This window comes from Sus scrofa, chromosome 6 (genome assembly GCF_000003025.6).
Source record: "Sus scrofa isolate TJ Tabasco breed Duroc chromosome 6, Sscrofa11.1, whole genome shotgun sequence".
Taxonomy (NCBI): Eukaryota; Metazoa; Chordata; class Mammalia; order Artiodactyla; family Suidae; genus Sus; species Sus scrofa.
Window position 1 is genome coordinate 80,586,259 of NC_010448.4, and position 23,268 is coordinate 80,609,526.

General features: G+C 54.7%; 3 protein-coding genes across 6 annotated transcripts; all 3 read left to right on the plus strand.

Annotated features, from left to right (window-relative positions):
- C1QA (complement C1q A chain) lies at nt 1-2,955 on the plus strand. Of its 2 annotated transcripts, none has more exon segments than NM_001003924.1 (3): nt 1-23; nt 919-1,094; nt 2,185-2,831. In NM_001003924.1, coding segments are annotated over 2 exon segments (744 nt in total). In that variant the 5' UTR covers nt 1-23; nt 919-925; the 3' UTR covers nt 2,760-2,831.
- C1QC (complement C1q C chain) lies at nt 6,333-11,206 on the plus strand. 2 transcript variants are annotated; one of them, NM_001244286.1, is made up of 3 exons: nt 6,473-6,595; nt 6,839-7,031; nt 10,365-11,206. In NM_001244286.1, the coding sequence occupies exons 2-3, from the start codon at nt 6,851-6,853 to the stop codon at nt 10,919-10,921; spliced, it is 738 nt and encodes a 245-aa protein (NP_001231215.1). In that variant the 5' UTR covers nt 6,473-6,595; nt 6,839-6,850; the 3' UTR covers nt 10,922-11,206. The 2 variants fall into 2 exon arrangements, with proteins under 2 accessions (XP_020949253.1, NP_001231215.1); XM_021093594.1 differs by lacking the exon at nt 6,839-7,031 and having other exon boundaries at nt 6,333-6,595; nt 10,365-11,204.
- C1QB (complement C1q B chain) lies at nt 15,422-19,818 on the plus strand. Of its 2 annotated transcripts, XM_021093342.1 has the most exons (4): nt 15,511-15,549; nt 18,064-18,252; nt 18,892-19,021; nt 19,100-19,816. In XM_021093342.1, exons 2-4 carry the CDS (start codon nt 18,148-18,150, stop codon nt 19,672-19,674), a joined length of 810 nt encoding a protein of 269 aa, XP_020949001.1. In that variant the 5' UTR covers nt 15,511-15,549; nt 18,064-18,147; the 3' UTR covers nt 19,675-19,816. The 2 variants fall into 2 exon arrangements, with proteins under 2 accessions (NP_001231212.1, XP_020949001.1); NM_001244283.1 differs by lacking the exon at nt 18,892-19,021 and having other exon boundaries at nt 15,422-15,549; nt 19,100-19,818.

Consider the following 23,268-nt stretch of genomic DNA (forward strand, 5'->3'; position numbering starts at 1 on the left):
AGTGCACTGACGACGAGAGGCAGGTGAGGCCCGTGCCTGAGAGGGAGGGGGCTGGGGAGTTCAGGGAAGCAGGGGAGCTGGCACAGGAGGCTGGACCAGGGAAGGAGGGAGGGAGAGCGCTGCTCACTGGGTCTTTGCCAGGACAGGGTTGCTCGGGGTGGGGGTGGGGGCGCTGATCCAGAACCCAGGACAAGCAAGTGGGGGGATCTTAACTCCAGGGGCTTGGGGGAGTCTGGGACGTGGTGCCAGACCCATCAGCTCTGGCCGGAGTTCCTGGGTCCTGGTCTCCCAAAAGACAAGAAGCTGGGAAAAGGGGGTGCGTCCGAGTCCAGCAGAGGGGTCCCACGGGGGGGACAGTATGTGACAGTCAGCCACCTCTCCTCCAGTGGGTGCTGAAAGGGGCCAAGTGTGTAAAGGAGGGAGCAGCTGTGTGTGTGTGTGTGTGTGTGTGTGTGTGTGTCAGGTGTTTGTGAATTCCGGGTGCATGCCCAGCTCTGCCATCTGGGTGAGAGGGTGTTAATTAAACAGGGAGCAGGTGCTCAATAAATATTTGTCCAGTGGCATAGCTCATCTGTAGGAGTACATGGCTGTGTGTGTCCAGGTGAGTGACGGATGGAGTGAGTCAGTTTGTGTCCAGGCTGTGTCGTGGCTTTCTGTGTGTGCTTACTGGGCTGTGTAGGTGTGTAGGTGAGAAGCTGTGTTCATGCGTCTGAGTGTGTAACTAGACGGGTACGCTCAGTTGCTTGTGTGTATCTGTGTGAGTCTGCGGTCCTGGGCTGCAAGGCGGGAGGACATCGGAGGCCCTCGAGGGGGGTGTGTGTGCCGTATCATTGTGGCGGGGGACATTCAAGGGTGTGAGGTGGGCGTGCATGAGTGTGCGATGTCCAGCTTGCCCAGGCCCTGCCCATGTCTCCACAGCGGCATCATGGAAGCCCCCCGGGGCTGGCTGGTGATCATGATCAGTGTGCTGGCCGTATCCCTGGCCTCTTCGGCGGCCCAGGACACGTGCCGAGATCTGGACGGGAGGGACGGGGCCGCAGGAAAACCCGGCCGACCCGGGCGGCCAGGCCCCAAGGGAGAACGAGGAGAGCCGGGTAAGCGGTCCCCCTGGACCCCAGCTCTTCATCCCTGTGCCTGGCCTGGCCTGTCCTCCAGAGTGGAGGCTCAGGGAGGCCCTGAGTGACAGGAGTCCACCTGGGCCCCCACAGGTAGCCCCTCCAGTCTCTGCTCTTGGCCCCAGGGGCTGAGGGGGTTCTAGTCCTCTCCCAGGGCCATGTCCACAGGCTCCCAGGCCCCTCTGTGTCCCCTTTACTCCCTGGGTCGTCCTCCTCCTTCAGCCTCACCGTTCTCCTCTGGAGAGTGGGTCCCTGCAAGCAATGAACAGGAAGGGTCCCAGAGCTCGGCCCCATCCTTGGCCTTTGCTCAGTTACCAGAAAGATGAACGCCCCAGGCTTCAGACTCAAGAGTTCTTGCCTTGCAGTGCAACCTTGAGTGAGTTACCACCCTGAGACTCAGTTTCCTCATCTGTAAAATGGACAAATAATCTCACCTGGCACATAGAGAGGGATCAGTTAACGGCAGCTCTCCTTTCTGCTTCCAGCTCCCACCCCCTGCCCCCAACACGCGCGCACGCGCGCGCGCGCGCACACACACACACACACACACACACACACTGTTCCTGCTTCCCCTTTCCCAGCTCCTTCAGGCATCAAAAACTCACACTCTAGAAAAAGGGCTGGGACAAAAGGAAAGTCTCCAGCAATCCCCACACATCTCCCAGTGCATAGCAGCCCAGAAAGACCTGCAGAGACCTTTACAACAGTCTGCACCCAGGCATCCTACATGTAGTCCCCGAACCTGAAGAAGTCAAGGGCAGAGCCCTGGTAGGGCGTGGAGAACATGGCTGTGGACAGGCGTACAGTGGAGAAGCCAATGTCCTGCTTTTCCCACAACCTGACACTTTCCCAAGGCCTTGTTCACATTCCTCTCCATTTTACAGATAAAGCCGCTGAGGCTCAGAGATATTGAGACACGGGCCCAAGGTCACACAGCGTCAGGATCCATGTCTTGAAGGCACAGACTCACCTCTATCCTCTATCTCACAGCCATTCGGGGTCCCAGCCACCTCCTAGAGGATGGGAGGAGACTAGACGCTCACTCCCAATCTGGCCTTTCTCTCCGCAGGAGCCCCTGCCTTTCAGACTGGCATCCGCGGCCTTAAAGGAGACCAGGGGGAGTCTGGGTCCCCTGGAAAACCTGGCAGAATGGGCTACCCGGGGCCCAGCGGCCCTCCAGGGCTCCCGGGCCTCCCAGGGTTGAAGGGCATCAAGGGCAACCCGGGAAACATCAAGGACCAGCGCCGGCCGGCCTTCTCGGCCGTGCGACAGAATCCTCCGACGAGCGGCAACGTGGTCATCTTCGATGAGGTCATCACCAACCAGGAGGGCGCGTACAAGAGCCAGCTGGGCCAGTTCATCTGCGATGTGCCAGGCTACTACTACTTCACCTTCCAGGTGGTGTCCAAGTGGGACCTCTGCCTGTACATCATGTCCTCTAGGAGAGACCAGGTCCAGCAGTCCTTGGGCTTCTGTGACTTCAACAGCAAGGGACTCTTCCAGGTGGTGTCTGGGGGCACGGTGCTCCAGCTCCAGCGGGGAGACAAGGTCTGGATCCAAAGAGACCCCAATAAGGGCCGCATTTACCAGGGTTCAGAAGCGGACAGCGTCTTCAGCGGCTTCCTCATCTTCCCCTCCACCTGAGCCAGAAAAAGACCCCCCCTACCCGCCTCCCCACCACGGCCTCTGCTTCCCGCTGTGTGACCCTGGCCTACTCAGGCCACCTCTGTGGTGGCTATGCTCCACTCTGTAAAGTGGGGGTGCTGTTGCTTTAGCTGCCTAAAGGGAGATCATTTCTCAAATCTTTTTCTGGAATAAAATACCATGAGTCCATCACGTCTGATGAGCTTGAGTTTCCATTGCTTCTCTGGGCTTCGGGAGGGAGGCTTAAGAATGACAACAGGGAGTTCCCGTTGTGGCTCAGCGGTAACGAACCCTACTAGGAACCATGAGGATGCAGGTTCGATCCCTGGCCTCGCTCAGTGGGTCAAGGATCCGGCCTTGCCATGAGCCGTGATGTAGATTGAATGGGCTTGGATCCTGTGTTGCTGTGGCTGTGGCTGTGGCTGTGGCTGTGGCTGTGGCCGGCAGTTACCACTCTGACTCGACCCCTAGTCTGGGAACTTCCATATGCTGTGGATGTGGTCCTTAAAAAAAAAATTCCAAAGAATGACAATAGTTATTGCGTGCTTACAAGTCAGGCTTGTGTTTGGTATTTTACAATTAGAATTTAGCGGGTGGCAGGAGCCTCTTCAGCCCAGGCTCAGATCCTGGGCCACTGTTTACTAGTTGTCCAGTGAAATGCCTTTTACCTGACTTCAGTGGATGCGGTTTCCTTATCTATAAAGAGGAAATGCTGATGGCACCCACCTCGAAGGATTGTTTGGAGGATTAAATGACTTTCTGCATGAAAACTGCAGAGCAACATCTGATACATAGGAAGGGCCACATATGTTTTAGCCATAATGATATATTTTTTCATGTTTACAGTTGACTCTGAGGTAGGTATTATGACCTTATTTTACAAATAACAAAACAGAGCCTAGCCGTGAACTTAAAGCACAAGGTCATGAGTAAATGGAGGAGCTCGATTGGATCCCATCTCTTAATGACACCCAATCCTGTGCGTTTACCCACTGCCCTCACCAACCTCCACAGCCACACACCTGGCAAATGACATGTGTTCTTTCCAACCGTAAGCCAGAAAGGCAGGGGCGGGGCCCAGAGCAGGGGGAGCAATTGGTCCAAGGGCTTCCAGAATCCTTCCGAAGCCAGATCGCTTGAGTCCAGCCTGGGGCAGCTGCCTGCTGGGCAGCCCACCTGGACCGGGGATGGGGAGGGTCAGGAATGTTCGTGATGCATTTCCAGGGTCTCACTTGGCCTGTCTGGATGCTGCTCAGAAGCAAAAAGCCCCACTACATCCTTTGTATGTGAGGAAAATAAGGAGACTAGAAGTTCTGTCCTGATACTGTCCAACACCCTGTGCTTTTTCCCAGAGGAAGCGGGTTTGACCTTTGCACAACACACACACACCCACCCACCTCCTAAGATGCACATGGACCAAGACTCCTCACGCACACAAGGCTCCCTGAGACCCACTGGCCACAGCCCTGGACACACTCCTCACACCTTCAAACCCACAGACACACTCAGGGAGACACGAGTGTCCTATCCATGCACCCCCACCTCCGAACCCAGGTGCCCCCATCAACCATCAGTAGTGTGCTCACACACACCCGTCCCGGACACACCCCTAACATGCATACACAGGGGCACACGCTCTCCTGTCCCACCGCCAAGCATCTGCCTTAGAAATACCCCAATCCTCTCACACTTTCCCCTTGGGGTGCTCACATCCCCACAACCCCAACCCCCACCTCCCACACCCACTCAAGACCCTCTCCTGGGGCTGACCAGCCCCATCCACATCCTTTGGGAGACAGGAAGAAGAGAGCAAGGCTGTGCAGCGCCGGGGCAGTGCTGGACCCCTCAGCCCCCTTTGGGCCTCTACTCTGCCCCAGCTCTCCCCTTGCCTGCTCAGCACACACACACCCATAGACCAGGAAGAGACAGAGCTGTGAGCACCTGCTGTGGGCTGGACATTTCATAGCCACCCAGGATTTAATCCCAGCAAAATCGGTGAGGACACTGAGGCTCAACGAAAGGAGACATCTGCCAAGGTCACACTGCCAGAAGGTGGCAGGGCCTGGATTTGAACCAGGTCCGCCTGACCCCAAAGTGGAGGGCATCTTTCATTGCAATGCGGCTCAAAGACAATGTCAGGAGTGGAGGCCCCAGAAGTAGCTGGAGATTCCAGTCTAGATAGAAATGGGTGCAGGGAGCCCCGCAGCGTCTTACCATAAATTCCACCCATACCCACCCCTCTTCGCCAAAGCAAATCTCTAGCCCCTCTGGAAGCAGAGGACCCAGCCAGGCTGGCCAGGTGGGAGGGGCAGGGGAGGGCTGAGCGCGGGCTGAGGCTGCCACCTGCCGGACAAGACAGACCATGGCACAAAGGAGGTGAGGGTGGAAAATGGGAGCCCTGGGTGTTATCGGGCTAGGTCCCCCACCCCCCATACTTCTGTGTCCCTCATTTATGCTCTTCCCAGCCCCCTGCCCACTTGGAAATTCCGGGGCCAAGAACATTCACATCCTTTCTCTTGTCCCTGTGGCGTTCTGTAGCCGTGTGTCACAGGATAGAGGGACAGCCGGGGAGCCTGAGGCCCTGGGAGTCACTCAGCCAGGCAGGGGCAGGGCTCCAAACTCCCACCCGTGACCAGCCCAGGGCTAAGCACTTGTGTGCCTTAGCATTGCCCTGCACGGAAGCTACTGGAAACCCCCAGGTACAGAGGAGGTATCAACGCTCAGGGAGATCCAACCACCCACTCACATGGGTGGCAGGAGTGGAGTCAGTCTGGAACCCTCCACTGCCCCACCCCCCCAGAATCTCATGTGAGGAGAAGAGGAGAGGAGGGGGCATCTCTCAGCCCTGCCAGCCTGACCCCAACTGGCCACCCCTCACCAGCCATACTGGGCTCCAAGACCAGAGGCAGGGGGCTGGAGATGGAGGTGAGGGAGGCGGTGCTGGCAGGGAGAGTGGGATCATCGGAGCCCCAGCAAAGGTAGAGGCACTGACATGCAAAACCTGGGCCTCTCCCACCACCCTGTATACAGATGGGAAGACTGAGGCCTGAGAACCGATGGTTTGCTGAAGGCCTCAGGGCAGGGTTGGAAGGATACCCCAAGGCTGCTGACTCCACAGCAGGCTGCCTGCCAGCAAAGCTTGCCCTGAGTGTCCACCCCCAACTAGGGCAAATAGGAGGAGGCATATGGAAGTTTCTAGAATAAGACCTGCCACTTGACAAATGCATATGAGGCTTGTTTCTGGAGGCAGCTACGCAGAGGGGTGTGAGCAAGGCTTGGACCCCAAGAAAGCACTCAGTATGCAACTTTGGGCAAGGATTTTTCACCTCCTTGGGCCTCAGTGCCCTCATCTGTAAAGTGGGAGGGGGGGGGTTATAACTTCCTCCTGGGGATCTTGTGAAACAACTGAGTCTCGCTCGGGCACAGTAAATGGCAACAGGGGCAGGGTGGGCATTAGATGGGCTGAACTTGATTCTGGGGGAAGTCTGCCCAGGAGGCGGAAGTTCACATGCACACCCATACACACGCAATTTACCAGATCCGGGGCAGTGAACAATTTCCTCATTTCGGACACTCATGACCTGAAGGTGGAGGGACACAGGGGCGTCCCTGTGGTCAGTCTGGCTCAGCACCCAAAAGAAAGTATTGAGTCAGGAAAAATTATGGGAAAGGGGATGTGGTGTTGAGGGGAGGGGGAGGGGCGGGGAGGGGGCCGCCCAGTCTGTTCCGGGCCCTCCTTGCTGCATCCACTCCGACTCGGTGTCCTCCTGCCTTGGAGAAGAAAAGCAGACCTGAGGACATCCTGTGACCAGACCAGAAACCTCCCACCTGTCCAGGTGAGGGCGAATGGCAATTCCCCCACCCCCACCCCCGCCACCCTCCTGAAACATGGCCCCAGGGACAGCCTGACCTGTGAGAAGAGGGAGGGTCTCCATCCCAATCTGCGGTGTGCTCCCAAGGGGCGAGGGCCTGGGGAAGGGAGGGAGGCTCCTGACGGCTGAGGAGGACGGCCCCTGGGGGGAGAGGGTGAGGAGGGTGGGCGAGGGGCTGGGGGCCGACTCAGCTCTCTCCCCACCCAGCTCCTTCCCCAGATGGACATGGGGTCCAGCTCCTGGCCCCTTCTGGTACTAAACCTACTGCTGCTTCTACTGGCACTGCCACTTGAAGGCCAGGACAACTTAAGATGCCATGGGATCCCTGGGATACCGGGCCTGCCTGGGGCCCCCGGGAAGGATGGGCATGATGGACTGCCAGGGCCCAAGGGTGAGCCAGGTGAGTCTGCCGGCCTGGGGGCAGGCATCGGAGTGTCCATCCGGGGCCAACTCCGGGGGAGGGGGGACAGCAGCTTGATGGCAAGGACGGTGGTCCTTCTGGCCACACCGGCTTCCAGGGCAGAGTCTTAACCCTGGTGGCAGGTCTAGCCCTCTCCCCTCAGATCCCAATCCTCAGGCCCCCCATGGTTCACCTCTTTGCTCCTCAACTTCCCCATCTGATCATAGGGAGAGAAGGGGAGCACAGGCCCTGGGAGGGAGCGGGGAGGATCACAGGGGATGATCCAGGTGAGCACCTTTGGCAAATTCCAAAACGCTATTGCAACTCTACCCCCACCCCCCGGCCCCGCCAACTACCTGCCCAGCAACATGGACCGTGGAGGGGAATGTGGGGCTCAGGCAGAGACTGTATACAATGCCCAGATGGCCAGGGTTCAAGTCCCACTCCCACTACTTCCCCCATGTGAATTTGCTCAAGGTACTTAACATTATAGTGCCTCGGTTTCCTCATCTGTAAAATGGAGAGGTGGCAGCTCCTACCGCATGGGGGGTGGGGGGGGTGCCATGAAGATTAATAAGATCAAATATCAAATAATCCCTGCATGTGGCAAGTCTCAGTGAGCGAGGGCTGTGGTTGTCACAGCTGTTGTCATCATCATTCTCATCAGAGATCTGTGCTCACCTCCCTCCCTAGGATTCTGGGTAGTTGGAGGGGTGGGGGTAAGCAGTCAGGATCACAGCCACAGAATCTTCTGTCGGAGTTTCCCGGCAAGCCCTAGCATGAGCAAAGTGGGCCGAGGACAGAAATGGGCACTGGTGTTGGGCCAGAGCGGGAGTCTGGGGGTGACTTGTCTGTGAGCAGGTGCACTTCAAGGGGATGGAGTGTGTCCTGAGCAGGGGCAGGGGAGGTTGGGGTGGCGCTGGGCAGGGGTGACAGGGCTGGGTGGCAGAGGCAGTGGGTGAGGGAGGCCAGTGGAGAGGAATGTCCTTGGGGATTTTCCACTGTCATTGTCCCTCCTGGCCATAGAGTGGAATTGCACCAACATTCCGGAAGGAAGGGCTCCAGGTCCTGGTGAGCTGAGTGAAGCTCCCGGGCCTGCCATTTTTCTAGGACCCTGTACTTCACAGCTGCCTCTTGCCATCTCGCTGCCCAGGATGGCTAATGGCCACCACTTTTTGAGTCCTACTGTGTGCCGGGCACCGTTCCAAAAGCTGTACCTATATCCATCCTGTGGGGTAGATAAAATTCACTCTACTTTACAAATAAGAACCAGAGGTCAAAATCCTTCAAAAAAGCAATTTACACCCATTTTACAAATGTCAAAGCTGAAGTTCAGAGAGATCGAGCAACCTGCCAGAAGGAAGTCACACATGGGAATCCTGTCCAACTCCCAAGCCCCCTCCCCACTGCCATGCCTGCCCCTCCCAGTCAACTGCTGGAAGACAGACCCTAAGGATGAGATGTGCAGCCTGGTCAGCATCCTGACAGCCATCACCAGGACCTGACAGTGCTGGGAGCTGCCTAGGAGCTTATGGCTCATGCATCCTCCTACCCCACTCTTCCAGCTGCTCCACGGGATCTGTTCTATTATGCCCTTATCTCAGTTGGGCAAACAGAGGCTCTGGGAGGGGAGGTCACAGGGCCTAAAGCCTGGGTCTGCTGGGTTCTGCTTCCCCACTCCTCACCCTGGGACCTAAAAGGCTCACAGGCCACAAAGGATCTGTCACAGTAGGTCTGCCCAGACACCCGCCCCAGAGGAAGTCAGAGGAGGAAGCAGCCAGGAGGGCCAGCAGGGATAGTCAGAGAGGGCTTCCTGGAAGAGGAGACTAGAGTCAGGCCCTAAAAGATGAGTGTGGTTTGGACAAGGGGAGAAGCAGCTCGGGAAAGGAGGCTCAGATAATCAGATAATCTGGGCAGTAATAAGCTAGGACTTAGCCAGACGTGACCTTGAGTCCTGACTCCACCTCCTACTGGCTTCATGGCCTTGGGCAAGTCTCTGGCCTCAGTTTCCTCATTAGTAACACGCGGGACATTGAAGCTGGCTTACTCTCATAGGAGCAGGTTGCGGGGGTTGGGGGGGGTAGCTGGAGAGAGCAGCCTGTGGCTCCACCGGGTGGTCCCCAGTGGTCCCCACGTGCTCAGCTGGCCTGGATGGTTCTAGCTCAGACACAGAAACAGATTTTGTGGGGCCCTAAAGCTTATAAAATGTTGAGGAGCCTCTTTAAAAAAATTATAACAAAAGTTAGGGCTACATTTGATTGGGGTGGGGTTACATAAACTACACAAACTGTATTAGAACCACACACATACAAGGAGTACAAGAAAAGGAAGAGCTCTGGCTCCCAGGCGTGTCCTTCTCAGAGTTTGATTTCATACTTTAGTTATGAAAGTTTGGGGAAAACTAGGTAAAAGGTACATGAGACTTCTTTGTCTTTTTTTTTTTTTTTTCAACTTCCTGTGAATCTGTAATTATTTCAACAGAAAATGTTGACAAAATTATAAAATTATGCAAAGGGCGTTGAAAGGGTCTGTGCAAGTTAATGGGGTCTGAAGCTTAAGTTTTAAGAGCTTTCCAGGAAATCTGCCTCTGACCAACCTTCTGGTTTTCGTCAAGAAAAACTAAGAACCTAGACTTTCAGGTGAGGAGGTATCTGTGGCCATGTGCTGTCCATGGGCTGAGAGTCATGGCCTCTGAGGTCCTGCCCTGCTGTCCTGCCTCCTGAGCTGCCTGGTCCCAGCCTCTCCATCACAAATGTGGAAACTGAGGCCAAGGAGTTCCTGTCATGGCACAGGGGAAATGAACCCGACTAGGAACCATGAGGTTGTGGGTTTGATCCCTGGCCTTGCTCAGTGGGTTAAGGATTCAGCCTTGCCATGAGCTGTGGTGTAGGTCGCAGGCGTGGCTCAGATCTGGTGTTGCTGTGGCTGTGGCTGTGACGCAGGCTGGCAGCTACACCTCCACTTAGACCCCTAGCCTGGGAACCTCCATATGTCATGGGTATGGCCCTAAAAAGACAAAAAGACCAAAAAAAAAAAGAAAGGAAGGAAGGAAGAAAGAAACTGAGGCCAAGAGACCAGGCTGTGCCTTAGCCAAGTTCAGAGGGCCAGAGCACAGGGAGGCAGGGCTCGAACCAGGGTCTCCCTCCTTTCTGACCTGCTTATAAGCTCTTCCCTCCCCTCTTACTCCCCGCACACTGCTCCCAGGTGCATGGGCCGTCTGGGGGAAAGAGATTCCAGAGACCAAACCCTGGGGGAGTGTCCCCTGGAGGACAGCCCTGTCCCTCTTCCCTATCCCCTGCCCCATCCCTTCCTTGTCACCTGCTCTCTCCCCAGGAATCCCAGCTATCCCTGGGACACGTGGACCCAAGGGTGAGAAGGGAGATCCCGGCAAACCTGGCCTTCCTGGAAAAAATGGTCCCATGGGAACCCCTGGGATTCCAGGGACTCCCGGAGTCATGGGACCCCGTGGGGAGCCGGGTGAGGAGGGAAGATATAAGCAGAAGCACCAGTCAGTGTTCTCCGTCACACGGCAGACGGCCCAGTACCCAGCGGCCAACAGCTTGGTCAAGTTCAACAACGTCATCACCAACCCGCAGGGGGATTATGACATCAACACTGGCAAGTTCACCTGCAAAGTCCCCGGCCTCTACTACTTTGTCTACTACACATCACACACGGCCAACCTGTGTATGCTGCTCTACCGCAACGGCTTCAAGGTGATCACCTTCTGTGACCACATGTCTAATAGCAAGCAGGTCAGCTCGGGCGGTGTGCTGTTGCGGCTGCAGGAGGGCGAGCAGGTGTGGCTGGGAGTCAACGACTACAATGGCCTGGTGGGCATGGAGGGCTCCGACAGCATCTTCTCCGGCTTCTTGCTCTTCCCTAACTAGGGCGGGCAGGCCTGCTCCCACCCTGGGGCCACCCCACCTCCCTCAGCTTTCCCGCAAGAGCCTGCTGTGCCACATCCTTGCTCAGGCCATTCTCGCCACTGGATGGACTCCTCCTCCAGGAAGCCCACCCTGCCATCCTACCCCATGAGTTCTCGCCCTCCTCTGAACTCCTTCAGTAGTCACTGCTTTGATACTTAACCGACACTTTCTGGTACTGTCATTAGTTTCTTTCCAAGTCTTGGAAGAGGCAGGGAGATTCATAAATAAATCAGTCAACAAATAACACACAGCTCTGGTTCTTCACCGCCGGATCGTTGAAGCAGTTCCCTCATCCTCCTCTTTGCCCCTGCCATCTCTGGGCTCTAGATTCAAGCATCTAGTTGGTGTTCTGTTAAGCTTGGTGCCAAGGTTGCAGCGTTTAGCACCATTTGGCCATTTGGGGGAGGTGTTCAAATGTGGCTGAAGGTCACATGAGGTCCCCAGGTTGGGGGCGTGTCCCATGCACTTGGGACTGCTGTCACTTGCTCAGGTGAGAAGCACTGCTGTCATTAAATGTATCCTTGCCCACAGGTAAATGGGAGTGTGTTTGAACTCCCAGACCTACGCTGACCAATGCTGAATTTGGGGAGCACCCATCATAGAAGGGGTTTGGGCTTAGGAAGGCCCAGTACAAATGAGTTTGTGCTGAATTAATGAGTGAATTGGTGTGAATGTATGAATAGCGGGTATATGAATGACTAAAAGAGTAAATGAATGAGGGGATTAAAAAGTTATAGTAGCTAAGCTTTATTGAGCACTCGCTATGCACCAGGCATTATACTAACCCGTCTATTCGATTATTTAATTTTTGTAACTATGCACTGGGTGGGCACGAATCGGGGAGGGAGAGAGTAAGACTCTGATTTACCCTAAATAACTGAGACTCTGGCAGCCCCCCCAAACAATTGTGCCCACAGCCACAGTGTCAAGGTTTCACTGTGAAGTTGCTGACAGTTGGGCCCAGCTGCCCCAGTCCTTGTTGGAGGAGCAGGAAGCCAGCGTGAGCTTCAGCACTTTCACTGTGTGAACTACAGGAAGCGATTGACAGCTTGGGTTCAAAAAGACAAAAAGTGCAACATTCCTGTGCAGATGGCAGGTCTGGCCTTGGAGCCCAGTGAGACCTGAGGCTCACTCAGGCCACGGAGAACTACCCCAGCCTGGCTGGGCTCTCAGATTGGTTCCACAAAGACCCCACGGAGCTCAAAGAGGCATGAGACGGGCTGTAACAGCAGGGGCTGGAGCCCAGCTCTCCAATCACCACCATCCACTTTGGCCCCTTTGTTGGTAAGAGAAGAGATCTCACACCTCCACAGCCTGGCCCATGATGCTCCTTCTTTCTGTAGAGGCCCCATCCCACCCACACAAATCCTCCACCCACCTGGATAGTACACACTCAGCTGTTGGGAATTAACCCAAAGACCACCTCCTCCATGAAGCCTTCCCTGGTTCTCCCGTTGGTATGTGCATAGTACCTTCCGTCGACATGGACCACAAACTCGCAACTCATTAGAGCCCAGCTTTCCAAATCTGGGGATGCAACGAAATTATCTGCCGGCTTATTTACAAAACAAAAACAGATTTCTGGACCCATGCCTGTTTTATAAAGGTTTGGGGAGGACGGAGCTGTGGGTGGGTAGGCAGTTTGCCAGGTGAAGTCAGTGCATATGGTCCACCAACTGGCTTTCATGTACTTCTTTCCCTGCAGCCTGCCCCTCCCCCACTGGACTATGAGCATCTTTGAGGGGGGGCCCTTTGACACACACCTGGTGCATAGTAGGGGCATGGGAAATGTATCAGATGAGAAGGAGAGATGAACACACACACACACACACACACACACACACACAGCAACAACAGAGACCAGGGCCTAGGAACCCATCCTGGTTCACAGAGTCTGAGAGCCTCTGGCAGGGACAATTGCCAAGGCCAGGGTTGTGGGGCCACTCCACTCACCATGCACCTCTAGCAACCAACCACTTAGCAGTCCGCCCGGCAATGCCCCAAGTGATACAACTTTCTTCTCATTTCTCTTTTGTTTAAAAAATCAATACACCGTTTATGTAGGCCACAGTGTCAGATCAGAAAACTGTACTTTGGAAACGACCGTTTTTGTGCCATTTTTGTTTTCCATAATTGTTTCCTTGTTGTTCTCTCTTTGTCAGGAGAGACAGGGCTTTGAAAATGCCAGCTAGTCGGCTGGGCTTGAGGGGAGCTGGGGGAGGGTTTTTAAGGGGGGCCAGCAAGGGTGAGACGAAAGCTGGAATAAGGCTCCCCGAGGGGCAGGGAGCCTCTTTCAGACCAAGGGACATTAAAAGGTCTTAGGTTTCTTGTCCACCATTTGCAGGGACAGTCCCCTCTCTATCAGGGATCTAAGCCAACGATTTTAAGAGTACAGACCAACTGGCTCCCACCCAGGGGCCAAGGTCCAGAGACTGCTAGCCCCTGATCCCTAATCCAGGCATGGCTTCTGTACATCCGGGCTCCAAGATTTCTACCTTCTCTGCAGAGAAATCATACTACTCCCAGGATTGCACTGGGTGTCTACCAAGGGCCGGGCATTCAGGCCCCGGAACTGCGGGGTTATTTCACCAGCTCCCCACAGCCACCCCCTGGAGGTGGGTGCCCATGACCCCGATTCATAGATGCGGAAACTGCAGTCGATAAACGTGCCCGGGGCCACAGAGCTAGAAAGAGGTGGACCTGGGGTTCAGACTTGGGAGGGGCTAATTCCAAGCCCATGCCCCGACCCTCTGTCCTGCTGCTTCTGGTTCCTAGGCTCGTGCTGCTTCCACTCCAAGTTCAAGCCCATCTTTTCCCATTGTCACCAGCCACCAAATCATTGAGGGTCTATAGCTGGCAGAGCCTAGAGACCCTTGGGTTTCATCAAATGATCCTCTTCTTTCTCTATCACCCATGCAGTAAACACATACTTTCCATCAGGCAGCATCCACAAGCCAGGTGATTTTCTATCTCCAAGCACGGATGTCAAGAGGGCCCTGACCTGTGGTGGCTCCAGGGACTCACCGGGGAACCATCCCTGAGAAGGGCATCATGTGGCCTCAGGTGAAGCCTCAGGAAGAGGGCTGCCCTCCTGGTGCCAGGGCTGCCTGACTCTGAGTGCTGCATCTGCCACTTGCATGGGGTGTGGACTCCCATAGCCACTTTTTGTGACATTCATCACAGAAGCAGTGGAACTTTTTGCATCATTCCATGTTTTTGTTTTGTTTTGTGTTTTGTTTTCTGTCTTTTTGCCTTTTCTAGGGCCATTCCCACGGCATATGGAGGTTCCCAGGCTAGGGGTCTAATCAGAGCTGTAGCCACCGGCCTATGCCAGAGTCACAGCAACTCGGGATTTGAGCCACATCTGCGACCTACACCACAGTTCACGGCAACAATGGATCCTTAACCCACTGAGCAAGGCCAGGGATCGAACCTGCAACCTCATGGTTCCTAGTCAGATTCCTTAACCACTGTGCCATGATGGGAACGCCCATCATTCCATGTTTAACACCAGTCTCTTCCAGGAGCAGAGACACCCCCTGGGGGCAGGACCTGGGGCTGATTTGCAGGCAGCTCTACCTCCAGGGCACATAGAACCTCAAAGAATATTTGCTGAGTGATGGCTCTTGCTCCTCTGGGCCTCAGTTTCCCCATATACCAAATGAGCCACATGGGCTGGGTGACCTCCAAACCCCTCTCCAGCCCTACCTTGGTGGGATCCAAGGATCAACAAGCAACAGGTTTCTGCCTGAGCCTATTACTGTCACCAGCTCCAGGCCCTCTGGAAGCCAAGGAAGGGGGATAAATAAATAATGACCACATTTAAAATGCATGTTTCATTATTACATTATTTTCTGAGAACAGAGAAAGAGCAGGGGTGCAAGATGGAAAGAAAGCAGAAGAGATGAGCCTGGGAAGGGGAGGCCTGGGACAAGGTCTGATATTAATAATCAATATGTGCACTGCACTTTACAGTTTGCTGTCCTCTTTCTCACACTCTGGTCTGAGTGCCCCAGTGCCCTGTACGCTCTGTAGAGCAAGTGTAATTATGGGCCCAGCGCACAGCAGAGGAAAGTGGGGCTCCCTTGGGTTCCCGTGGCTGAGAAGGTGAGGTTTGGCTGGTAAGTGGCAGAGCCAAAATATGAATTGAGGTTTTGAACCCGAAATCCAGCCCTCAGGCACCAGGCGAACCATGTTTGCATTTGAGGAACACCCCTGTTCCCTGCAGAAGCTCATGAGGTCAGGGGCCTTGGCAGTTGTGGATCTTCTCCCAGAACAGCCATAGCTGCTGTTCCCCGCAGCTGCTGAGCCAGCGAAACCCAGCCCGCCACCCACCCCTCACTTACAGTAAACCCTGCCAGATGGCAGAAACGGGACCTGAAACTGCCTGAAGGCAGCAGAAGAGTGTCAAAATGGGGTGACCGGGAGGGGACTGGCCTGCTGGGCCCGTGGGAGGGGGCCGTCAGGGGAAGGCCCTTCTCGTTTGTCTGGGGAATGGAACTTCCGCTTTGGACTGAGAGCAGCAGGCTCCTGGCTCCCGGTCCCACTGCTGCCGAGCCCAGCGACATCCCAGGACATCAGGTTCCCAGGTGAGGATGGGGCTCAGCACTGGGACAGGGACAGGCTGGCAGGACCAATAGGGCAGAGGGTGGTGATTCCCAAATGACAGGCCCTGAATCCCCTGCCTCAGAGCCCCCTGTGGTGTTTGACCATGAGGATTCCTGGGCCCAAACCCAGACCTCAGGTATCAGACTCTCTGGAGGTGATCTTGGGAGCCTGCTGCTACCTGGAGCCCCAGGTAATGGAGGAGGAGTCAGCCTAAAATGGGAGCCAGCAGGACAAAGGCTTTGGGGTCACCGAGACTGGAGCTAAGCCCTGCTTCTGCCTCTCAGGCGCTGGTGGTCTGGGCTAAGTCGCATAACCTCTCTCAGCCTGGATCCTCTCCAAGGATAACAAAATCTTTCAGGGGTGCTGGGAGCCCTAAAGGAGACCAACTCAGATAGTGCCTAGCTCACCAACTGGTTCAAGACGTGTCAGTGGCTCAGCAGGTTACGAACCTGACCATGGGGATGGGGATGTGGGTTTGATCCCTGGCCCTGCTCAGTGGGTTAAGGATCTGGCATTGCTGTGAACTGTGGTGTAGGTCACAGACACAGCTCAAATCCGGCATTGCTGTGGCTGTGGTGTAGGCCGGCAGCTGTAGCTCTGATTCGACCCCTAGCCTGGGACCTTTCATATGCTGCGGGTGCAGCCCTAAAAAAAAAAGAAAAAAAAATACGGCAGCGGCAGAGATGAAGTTAGAAGCAGGTCCTCTTCCACCCAGCCCAGCATTTCTCCAACACCTGCCTTCTCTTATTACCTGGTAACCTAATGAGAAAGCTCAGTGTGACTCTTTCAAGGAAGCGATTTGACTCGCAGGCAAAGTTGGGATGGGTTATTAGCTAGTACTGAGAACTCAGTAATGCTGGTGGAGGAGGCCATGGGATCAGGCACTGCACTAGGGACCTGGTTCCAGATTCCATCTCCTGGAATCCTCTGTCCGGTCAAAATTAACTTCGCCAAAGGCTCAGAGAGGTTAAGGCACTTGCCTGAAGTCATGCAGCCAAGTAGCAGCAGAGGGGGAGTCCAAGGTCAAGTTGGCCTGATTTCAAGTCAGGGGGAAAGGGGCTGTGGGGCTGGAAGGAGATGGACGTGTTGGTGATGCGGGGACTGTGTGAGGTGTAGGGGCTCATGGATGGTGAAGGCAGAGGGTGGTCAGACCAGATGGGTTTTAAGTCTTTGCCCAAGTGTGAGACTCATAGCCCCTGCCATGGGCCAGAACCCAGATCGCCCCACCCACGTCCCGCTCCCTGGTAGGAGTCTGAGTCTCATCATTGGTCAGGACCCTGCTCCCCTCAACCCCCACCCCACCCCCAGCAGCCAGTCAGAGCTCCTCACCCCTGGGCTGCCGGCACCTGAGGGCCCTCCTCGCCCTCAGCCCAGTCTCCCAAATGACCAGATTCTTGCTTACTTTTCCAAGCAGCCTCCATTGTGTCCCAGAACTTGGGCACTCCCAGGGATGGTGGTAATCTGAAAATAGCCAATATCACTAAGCATCTCCTATATGTCAGGCCGTCGAAAGCCTGAACTTGTCCGTCCTCCCCCAACCTGATGAGGTAGAGATTGGCATATCCCCATTTTCTAGAAGGGGAAACTGTAGCCAGACAGAAGTCACATGCCTCAGGCCCTTAGCTAGGAAGGGGCAGAGGCCTGATTGGGATCCTGGCAGTATGGCTTTCCAGGCCTCTCACCATTGGTGAATGTTTACTGCCCCAAACCAGCAGCAATAATAATAACAATAAAAGCCTTGGCTGAAGGCAGGCCCATACCCGACTCTGCTCTAAGTACAGTCCACGATGTAGCTCCTTCTGTCAGGATGTCCGGCTCCAAAGCCCATGTTTTAACCACCAGGTAGGGAGGCCTCTTAATGTAACAGCCCACGGCTCTTCGATCCAATGGGAGTGGATTTGAAGCCCAGCCACACCGGGCTGTGTGACCTTGACTGAGCTGTCCACCCCCTCGAATACTCAGCTCCTTCACTGTAAAATGAAAAAGCAGGGGCGCTTTCTAAGGGGGCCATCGTAAGGACCAAATTCAATGAGATAATGGCCTGTGAAGGCTTTGGCACAGAGCCTGGCACTCGCTAAGTGCCCAATGCATTGATTATTAAAGTGGTCAGATCGTCATTTTGTAAAACCTCCAGCAAGATAAGCAGGCTCACAGCCGGAGCCACCCTCTCCTGGGAGTAGGACAGAGCCCAAGCCGGTCACTTGTGCCCTGGTCACGCCCACCTTTGCAGCCCCCTTTCCTTGGTGGCCAGCACAACTTCTGGCTTAATTCAGGAATCTGAGTCATGAATGGATGAGGACCAGACTGAGGGGCTGAGGCTGATTTTCTGAGCACACAAGCCCCAGATCAGCAGGGAACATCTGTCTTGTTCATCACTGTATCTCTAGCACCCAGGACAGGGTCTGGTGGCCATGACACTCGGTGAACAGAGGAACAAGTGAAGGAATGAATGAACTAACGGTAGTAACTGATCACATCTTCTGGTCCCCCGATAGGAAGCAGCGGAGGCAGTGTGGCAATGAAGACCCTGAGGGGCAGCGTCCCGGCGCTGCTGCCGCTGCTGCTCCTGAACCTGCTTCATGTCTCCCAGGCCCAGGTCTTCTGCATGCCTGGCATCCCGGGTATCCCAGGGATACCGGGCCCTGATGGCATACCTGGGACCCCGGGGATCAAGGGAGAGAAAGGTACTGCAGACTCTGGGGACACACTAGTGTCACTGACAGAGGCCCCACCCTCCAGTCACAGCTGCCTACCTTAGAGATGGCAGAACATGGGCAGATCCATCAGCTTCCTGAGGCTTCCACAATGACTTTGCAAGGAAGGGATTTTTCTGATCCCATTTTACAGATGGGAAAACGGATGTCCAGAAAAGCCACTGATTTTCCCAAGGGAGCCCAGTAAATGCTGAGGCTGAGACTGAACCATGGCTCTCTCACTGATAAATCCACTGCAGTTGCACAGCCCTGGGTTAATGCCCCAGTAGGTGGCTTCACCTTCTCTGAATTGCTATTTCCTCACCTGTCAAATGCAGACCGTGATTCCTTTGCTGGGTTGCCACAGGGTTCAAAAAAGACTTCTTGACATAACCACCCCCCCACCCCCGGTAAGATGTAGTTCATGCCTTTATGTAACCATAGCCAAGCCCTCTCCTCACATAATCTCATTTAGTCATTGATGAAGGCTGCATGTCTCCGGGGACAGGTTGGAGAGGGCTAGCATGCGTGCCAAGAATTCCTGATCCCTGCTCCAGGCTCGCCTCTATGAGCTGGTGAGGGGGGCAGGCCCAGCACCTTCCTGAAGGAGACACGCTCCCCACCCCACAGGCATCAGTCCCCATCACTGTCAAGCACGTCCCAGACTTGGAAAGCCGGGCTGGAAGGAGACTCAGAGGACATCCTATCCTCTTGTTCACATGGGCACTGGGGCCTGGAGCAAAGCAGGGACCAGTCCAAGGTGACTCCCTGCCTCCCAGTCCTTCCTGGTTCTTGGCGATCTCTGGCCCCCTCACTTCTCTTGTCTCCACCTTTCCAGGGTTGCCAGGGCAAGTAAGAGACCACAATGAGGTTGGAGAGAAGGGAGATCCAGGGATTCCTGGGATTCCAGGAAAAGTCGGCCCCAAGGGCCCCATCGGCCCCAAAGGTACCCCAGGGCCTCCTGGAGCCCGTGGCCCCAAGGGCGAGTCCGGAGACTACAAGGCCACACAGAAAATCGCCTTCTCCGCCAAGCGTACCATCAACACCCACCTGCGGCCAGACCAGGCCATCCGCTTTGATCAGGTGATCACCAACGCCAATGAGAACTACGAGTCTCGAAGTGGCAAGTTCACGTGCAAGGTGCCCGGCCTTTACTACTTCACCTATCATGCCAGCTCTCGAGGGAACCTGTGCGTGAACCTCATGCGTGGCCGAGAGCAGGTGCGGAAGGTGGTCACCTTCTGCGACCAGGTCCAGAACACCTTCCAGGTCACCACGGGCAGCATTGTGCTCAAGCTAGAGGTGGAGGAGACCGTCTTCCTGCAGGCCACCGAGAAGAGCTCCCTGCTGGGCATCGACGGCGCCAACACCATCTTCTCTGGGTTCCTGCTCTTCCCAGATGCAGAGGCATGACCTGTGGGGCTGATTCACTCCCTCCCCCACCAGCCATGCTCACTTTACCCCCAACAGCACTCCCCTCCCCCAGGCAAAGCACACAGTAGGGCTCCATGGATATTGCTGAATGAACAAGTAAATAAACTTTTCAAGGCCAAGAGACAGTAGTCTAATTCAACTAATTGTGTCCCAGCATCTGGCACATGGTAGGTGTGTAGAAATGCTGCTTGAATGCTGGTTGAATGACTGAACAATGAGTGAATGAATGAATGACCTCTGGAGCAGAAATTCTATTTAACTGGTCATGAAAGGAGGGCCACTTTGAGTCTAGCTCTGTTTCAGCCACACAATGGGAGCTGGGGAGGGGACACCATCTGTTGAGCACCCACAATGCCCCAAGCACGGGGCTAGACCCTCTGCTCCTTCTCTCATTAATCCTCACACTTATCTTTGGAGATAGGTTGAATCATGCCCAGTTTACAGAGGAGAAAACTGAGGATGGGAGGGATGAAGGGATAGCCCTCAGTCCCTCAGAAGATCTGGGATTCCAGGGCAGGTCTGCCCACTGATGTCCTGAGACCTCTTTCAAGGCAAGATATCTAGGAGCCTAAAGGGGTTTTCTGCATGTAATATCATATACCCCCACCTATGGGATCAGAGTCCTTCTCCAGTCTTAACTGACCTTGGAATCGAGACCCTTCCCTTCTGATTCACCCCCATATGTTCTCCCTCCCAATATCCTCTCAGCCTGGCCCAAGCTCAGTCATGGCACTCCCCTGCTCAATAACCTTCAGTGGCTCCCTACTGCCACTTGGACATAGGCTCTGCCCATGATCCTGGCATTCAAGGCTCTCTATGGATTGGACTTCCCTCCTCTCCTGGACAGAGACTATCTCACTCCACCCCTTTCTGTCTTCTAGGAGAGACCCAGGCTTTCCTGCCTCAGTACCCTTACTCTTGCTGTTCCCCTTCCACTCTGCCTATCTAACCATCCTTCAAAACCTCATTCAAGCCACATCTTCTCCCTACAGCTGGACAATTCCAGCCTCACAGCTCTCATTCCTCTGACCTCCTCTAACCTACTTCTCACTTGTTCAGGTCTGAGCATGCACTGCCTGCATCTGGCTCTTCACTCACGCTCACCCCACCTCCCTGCTAAGCTGTGAGCCCTTTACCCAGCTCACCTCTGAGCCCCTCCCAGCCCTGCACCTGCTCTCTGCAGCTGCTCTTACCAGCCCCACCCACAAAGACTTTCAACCAATCCTGACCTAAGGTAGGAGGGATTTAACACACCTCAGCCAATCACTTATGGCCATGGCACCAGCCTAGCCTCCTGCTTGGCTAGCCTGTTTCTCAGGATTCCATTCTTTGGGCACAGTTTCTGCCCCATCTCCTGGGCTTCAAGGCTGCTCCCAACCTCAGAATCCCCTACAGGGACCTGGCTCAAGTCTTTTCTCCAGGGGCTGGGCTTTCTTACTGCCACTCAATGCTTTTGGTACAAACTGTCTGCCTGGCCTTTGAGGCTAGTGATAGTTGTTGCAATAATAATAACCATCCTGAGTTACTATGTACTTAGTGTTTTGTGTGCATTAGCTCCCTCACTCTCCACCATAAACCCTGGGAGGCACATATTTTATCTTCATTATAAATAAGAATCTGAGGCTCAGAGAGGACAAGGGATTTTCCCAGGGTCACATGGTAGCAAGTGCACATCCAAGATCGGAGCCTGCTTCTGTTTGTCTCAAAGTTCTTGCTAAACCTGTAGACATACCACCTCCTTGCCACCCTCTCCTGTTGGAATTCCCTTCGGCAAACCCCCAGCCTCTCACCTGAACCAGTCAGACCTCAGGAGTCCACATTCTTGAGCCTCTACCAGTGGGTTTGTCTATACAGAGCTACACTTCACCCTAAGGGCAGATCTGGCTGCTGGTGTTGAGCACATCATGCAGGGCGCCCAACTCACTACAAGGACACAGGCAAAGTGGCCAAGGTCAAGGAGTCAGAGCTTGTCTCTTGTGCTGCCTCAAGCCGAATGAACTGCTCCAACTCCTGACCCATAAACCCTGACCCTGCTGCCTTTCCTCCACCAACCCCCCCCAAAAAAAACACTCAGAAGGGTGCCCCTTTTGTGCTCCCACCCAGCTTCCAGATCTGCCAGAAACCCAGGGCTGTCACTGCATGTTCAGCCACCCCCACTGCAATCAGACATACCTTGCTTTACACAAACATGAACATATCTAAACCCTTCACCTTTCTTATCGCTCTTTTCCACCCCGTGGGGAGGGTTCACCTCTACAGTTCTCAGGAAGATCCCTGAGATTTCATCACAGGAACAGGACCAAGAATAATGGGGGAGCCTGGCGGTGACCTCAGATGGGTCTCATGTCCATCAATGTCCAGACTTGCTGTTTCCCCTTCGCCCCTTCTCCGAGGGGATGGGGTTGAAACTCAGATCTCTTGGCTAGACTAGCAGTTGGGCAGGGGCAGAAGAGGAAGTGGTCTCCTTAGTCCTATGACCCTTGACCTTCATGCATCCACCTTGACCCTGACCCCCAACTTTCAACATGCCAGAGCCCTTTTAGTTCCAAGTGACAGAAACTTCCTAGAACCAATTTAGGAGAAAAGGAGGGACTTATCAGGAGAGCCCAGAGGTGTCCTGCAGGACCCAGCTGCCCATGGGACGGCCTGGCTTCAATGGACATGGCATTCAGACCTGGATGTCCCCCAGCCAGGGCTGCTGTGTTCCCCTCTGAGACCACTCGGCTCCGGCCTCTCTCTGCAGATCGGCCTTCTCAACTGTTAAAGCCAGTGGAGAAAGGTGAATGCCCCCAAGGACAGCCTTGACCACCAAGTCAGCCCCCACCTCTCAAGGAAGCCGCATGGAGACTAACATCTCCAATTCCCAGTTCCCAGGAAGGGGAAGTGATGGGCCCAGCTTGGAGCAAGGATACTCCTGACCCAATCGGCAGAGGCCAAGGAGGAGCAGCCCCATAATAATCGCAGCTCTGGATTATCGAGCTCAACACCCAATAAGTATTCTCTCCTGTTCTCGTACTAGTCACAACAAGCCTTAGGAGCAAGTCTTCTAATCCTGTGGTTCCCAAACTTCCGCAGGCATCGCCGTCACCAGGAGGGCTTCTTAGAATTGGATTTCCTAAGAGTCCCCACCTGCTTCTGCTGCTGCTGCCTGAGCGACCACACGTCAAAAACCATAGATCTAACCTTTTCTTTGGGGGGGTGGGGGTGCACCTGCAGCATATAGAAGTTCCGGGCCAGGGATGGAATCCAAGCTTCGACCTATGCCACAGCTGTGGCAACACCAGATCTTTAACATGCGCTTCAGCAGCTATCTGAGCTGCTGCAGAGCCAGGCCAGATCCTTAACCCACTACCCAGCAGAGGGAACTCCCACAGGTCTAATCTTATGGCTACCATTCCAGAGATAAGTTTTGTTTTTTGTTTTTTGTTTGTTTTGTTTTGCTCTTTTGGTTTTTTTTTTTTTTTTTTTTTTTTGGTTTTTTTTTTTTGGCTGTGCCCATGACATGTGGAGGTTCCCATACCACAGGAGCAACCTGAGCCACAGTAGGGACAATGCCAGATCCTTAACATGCTG

What these genes read in the sequence shown, in the direction of transcription:
- C1QA (XM_021093596.1), top strand. Translation starts at nt 926, where the DNA reads ATGGAAGCCCCCCGGGGCTGGCTGGTGATCATGATCAGTGTGCTGGCC. An exon ending in GGGAGAACGAGGAGAGCCGG is followed by an intron (nt 1,095 to 2,184) that starts GTAAGCGGTCCC and finishes TTCTCTCCGCAG; the next exon opens with GAGCCCCTGCCTTTCAGACT.
- C1QC (NM_001244286.1), top strand. Translation starts at nt 6,851, where the DNA reads ATGGACATGGGGTCCAGCTCCTGGCCCCTTCTGGTACTAAACCTACTG. An exon ending in AGGGCCCAAGGGTGAGCCAG is followed by an intron (nt 7,032 to 10,364) that starts GTGAGTCTGCCG and finishes CTCTCTCCCCAG; the next exon opens with GAATCCCAGCTATCCCTGGG.
- C1QB (XM_021093342.1), top strand. Translation starts at nt 18,148, where the DNA reads ATGTCTCCCAGGCCCAGGTCTTCTGCATGCCTGGCATCCCGGGTATCC. An exon ending in GGGGATCAAGGGAGAGAAAG is followed by an intron (nt 18,253 to 18,891) that starts GTACTGCAGACT and finishes CCCACCCCACAG; the next exon opens with GCATCAGTCCCCATCACTGT. An exon ending in AAAGCAGGGACCAGTCCAAG is followed by an intron (nt 19,022 to 19,099) that starts GTGACTCCCTGC and finishes CCACCTTTCCAG; the next exon opens with GGTTGCCAGGGCAAGTAAGA.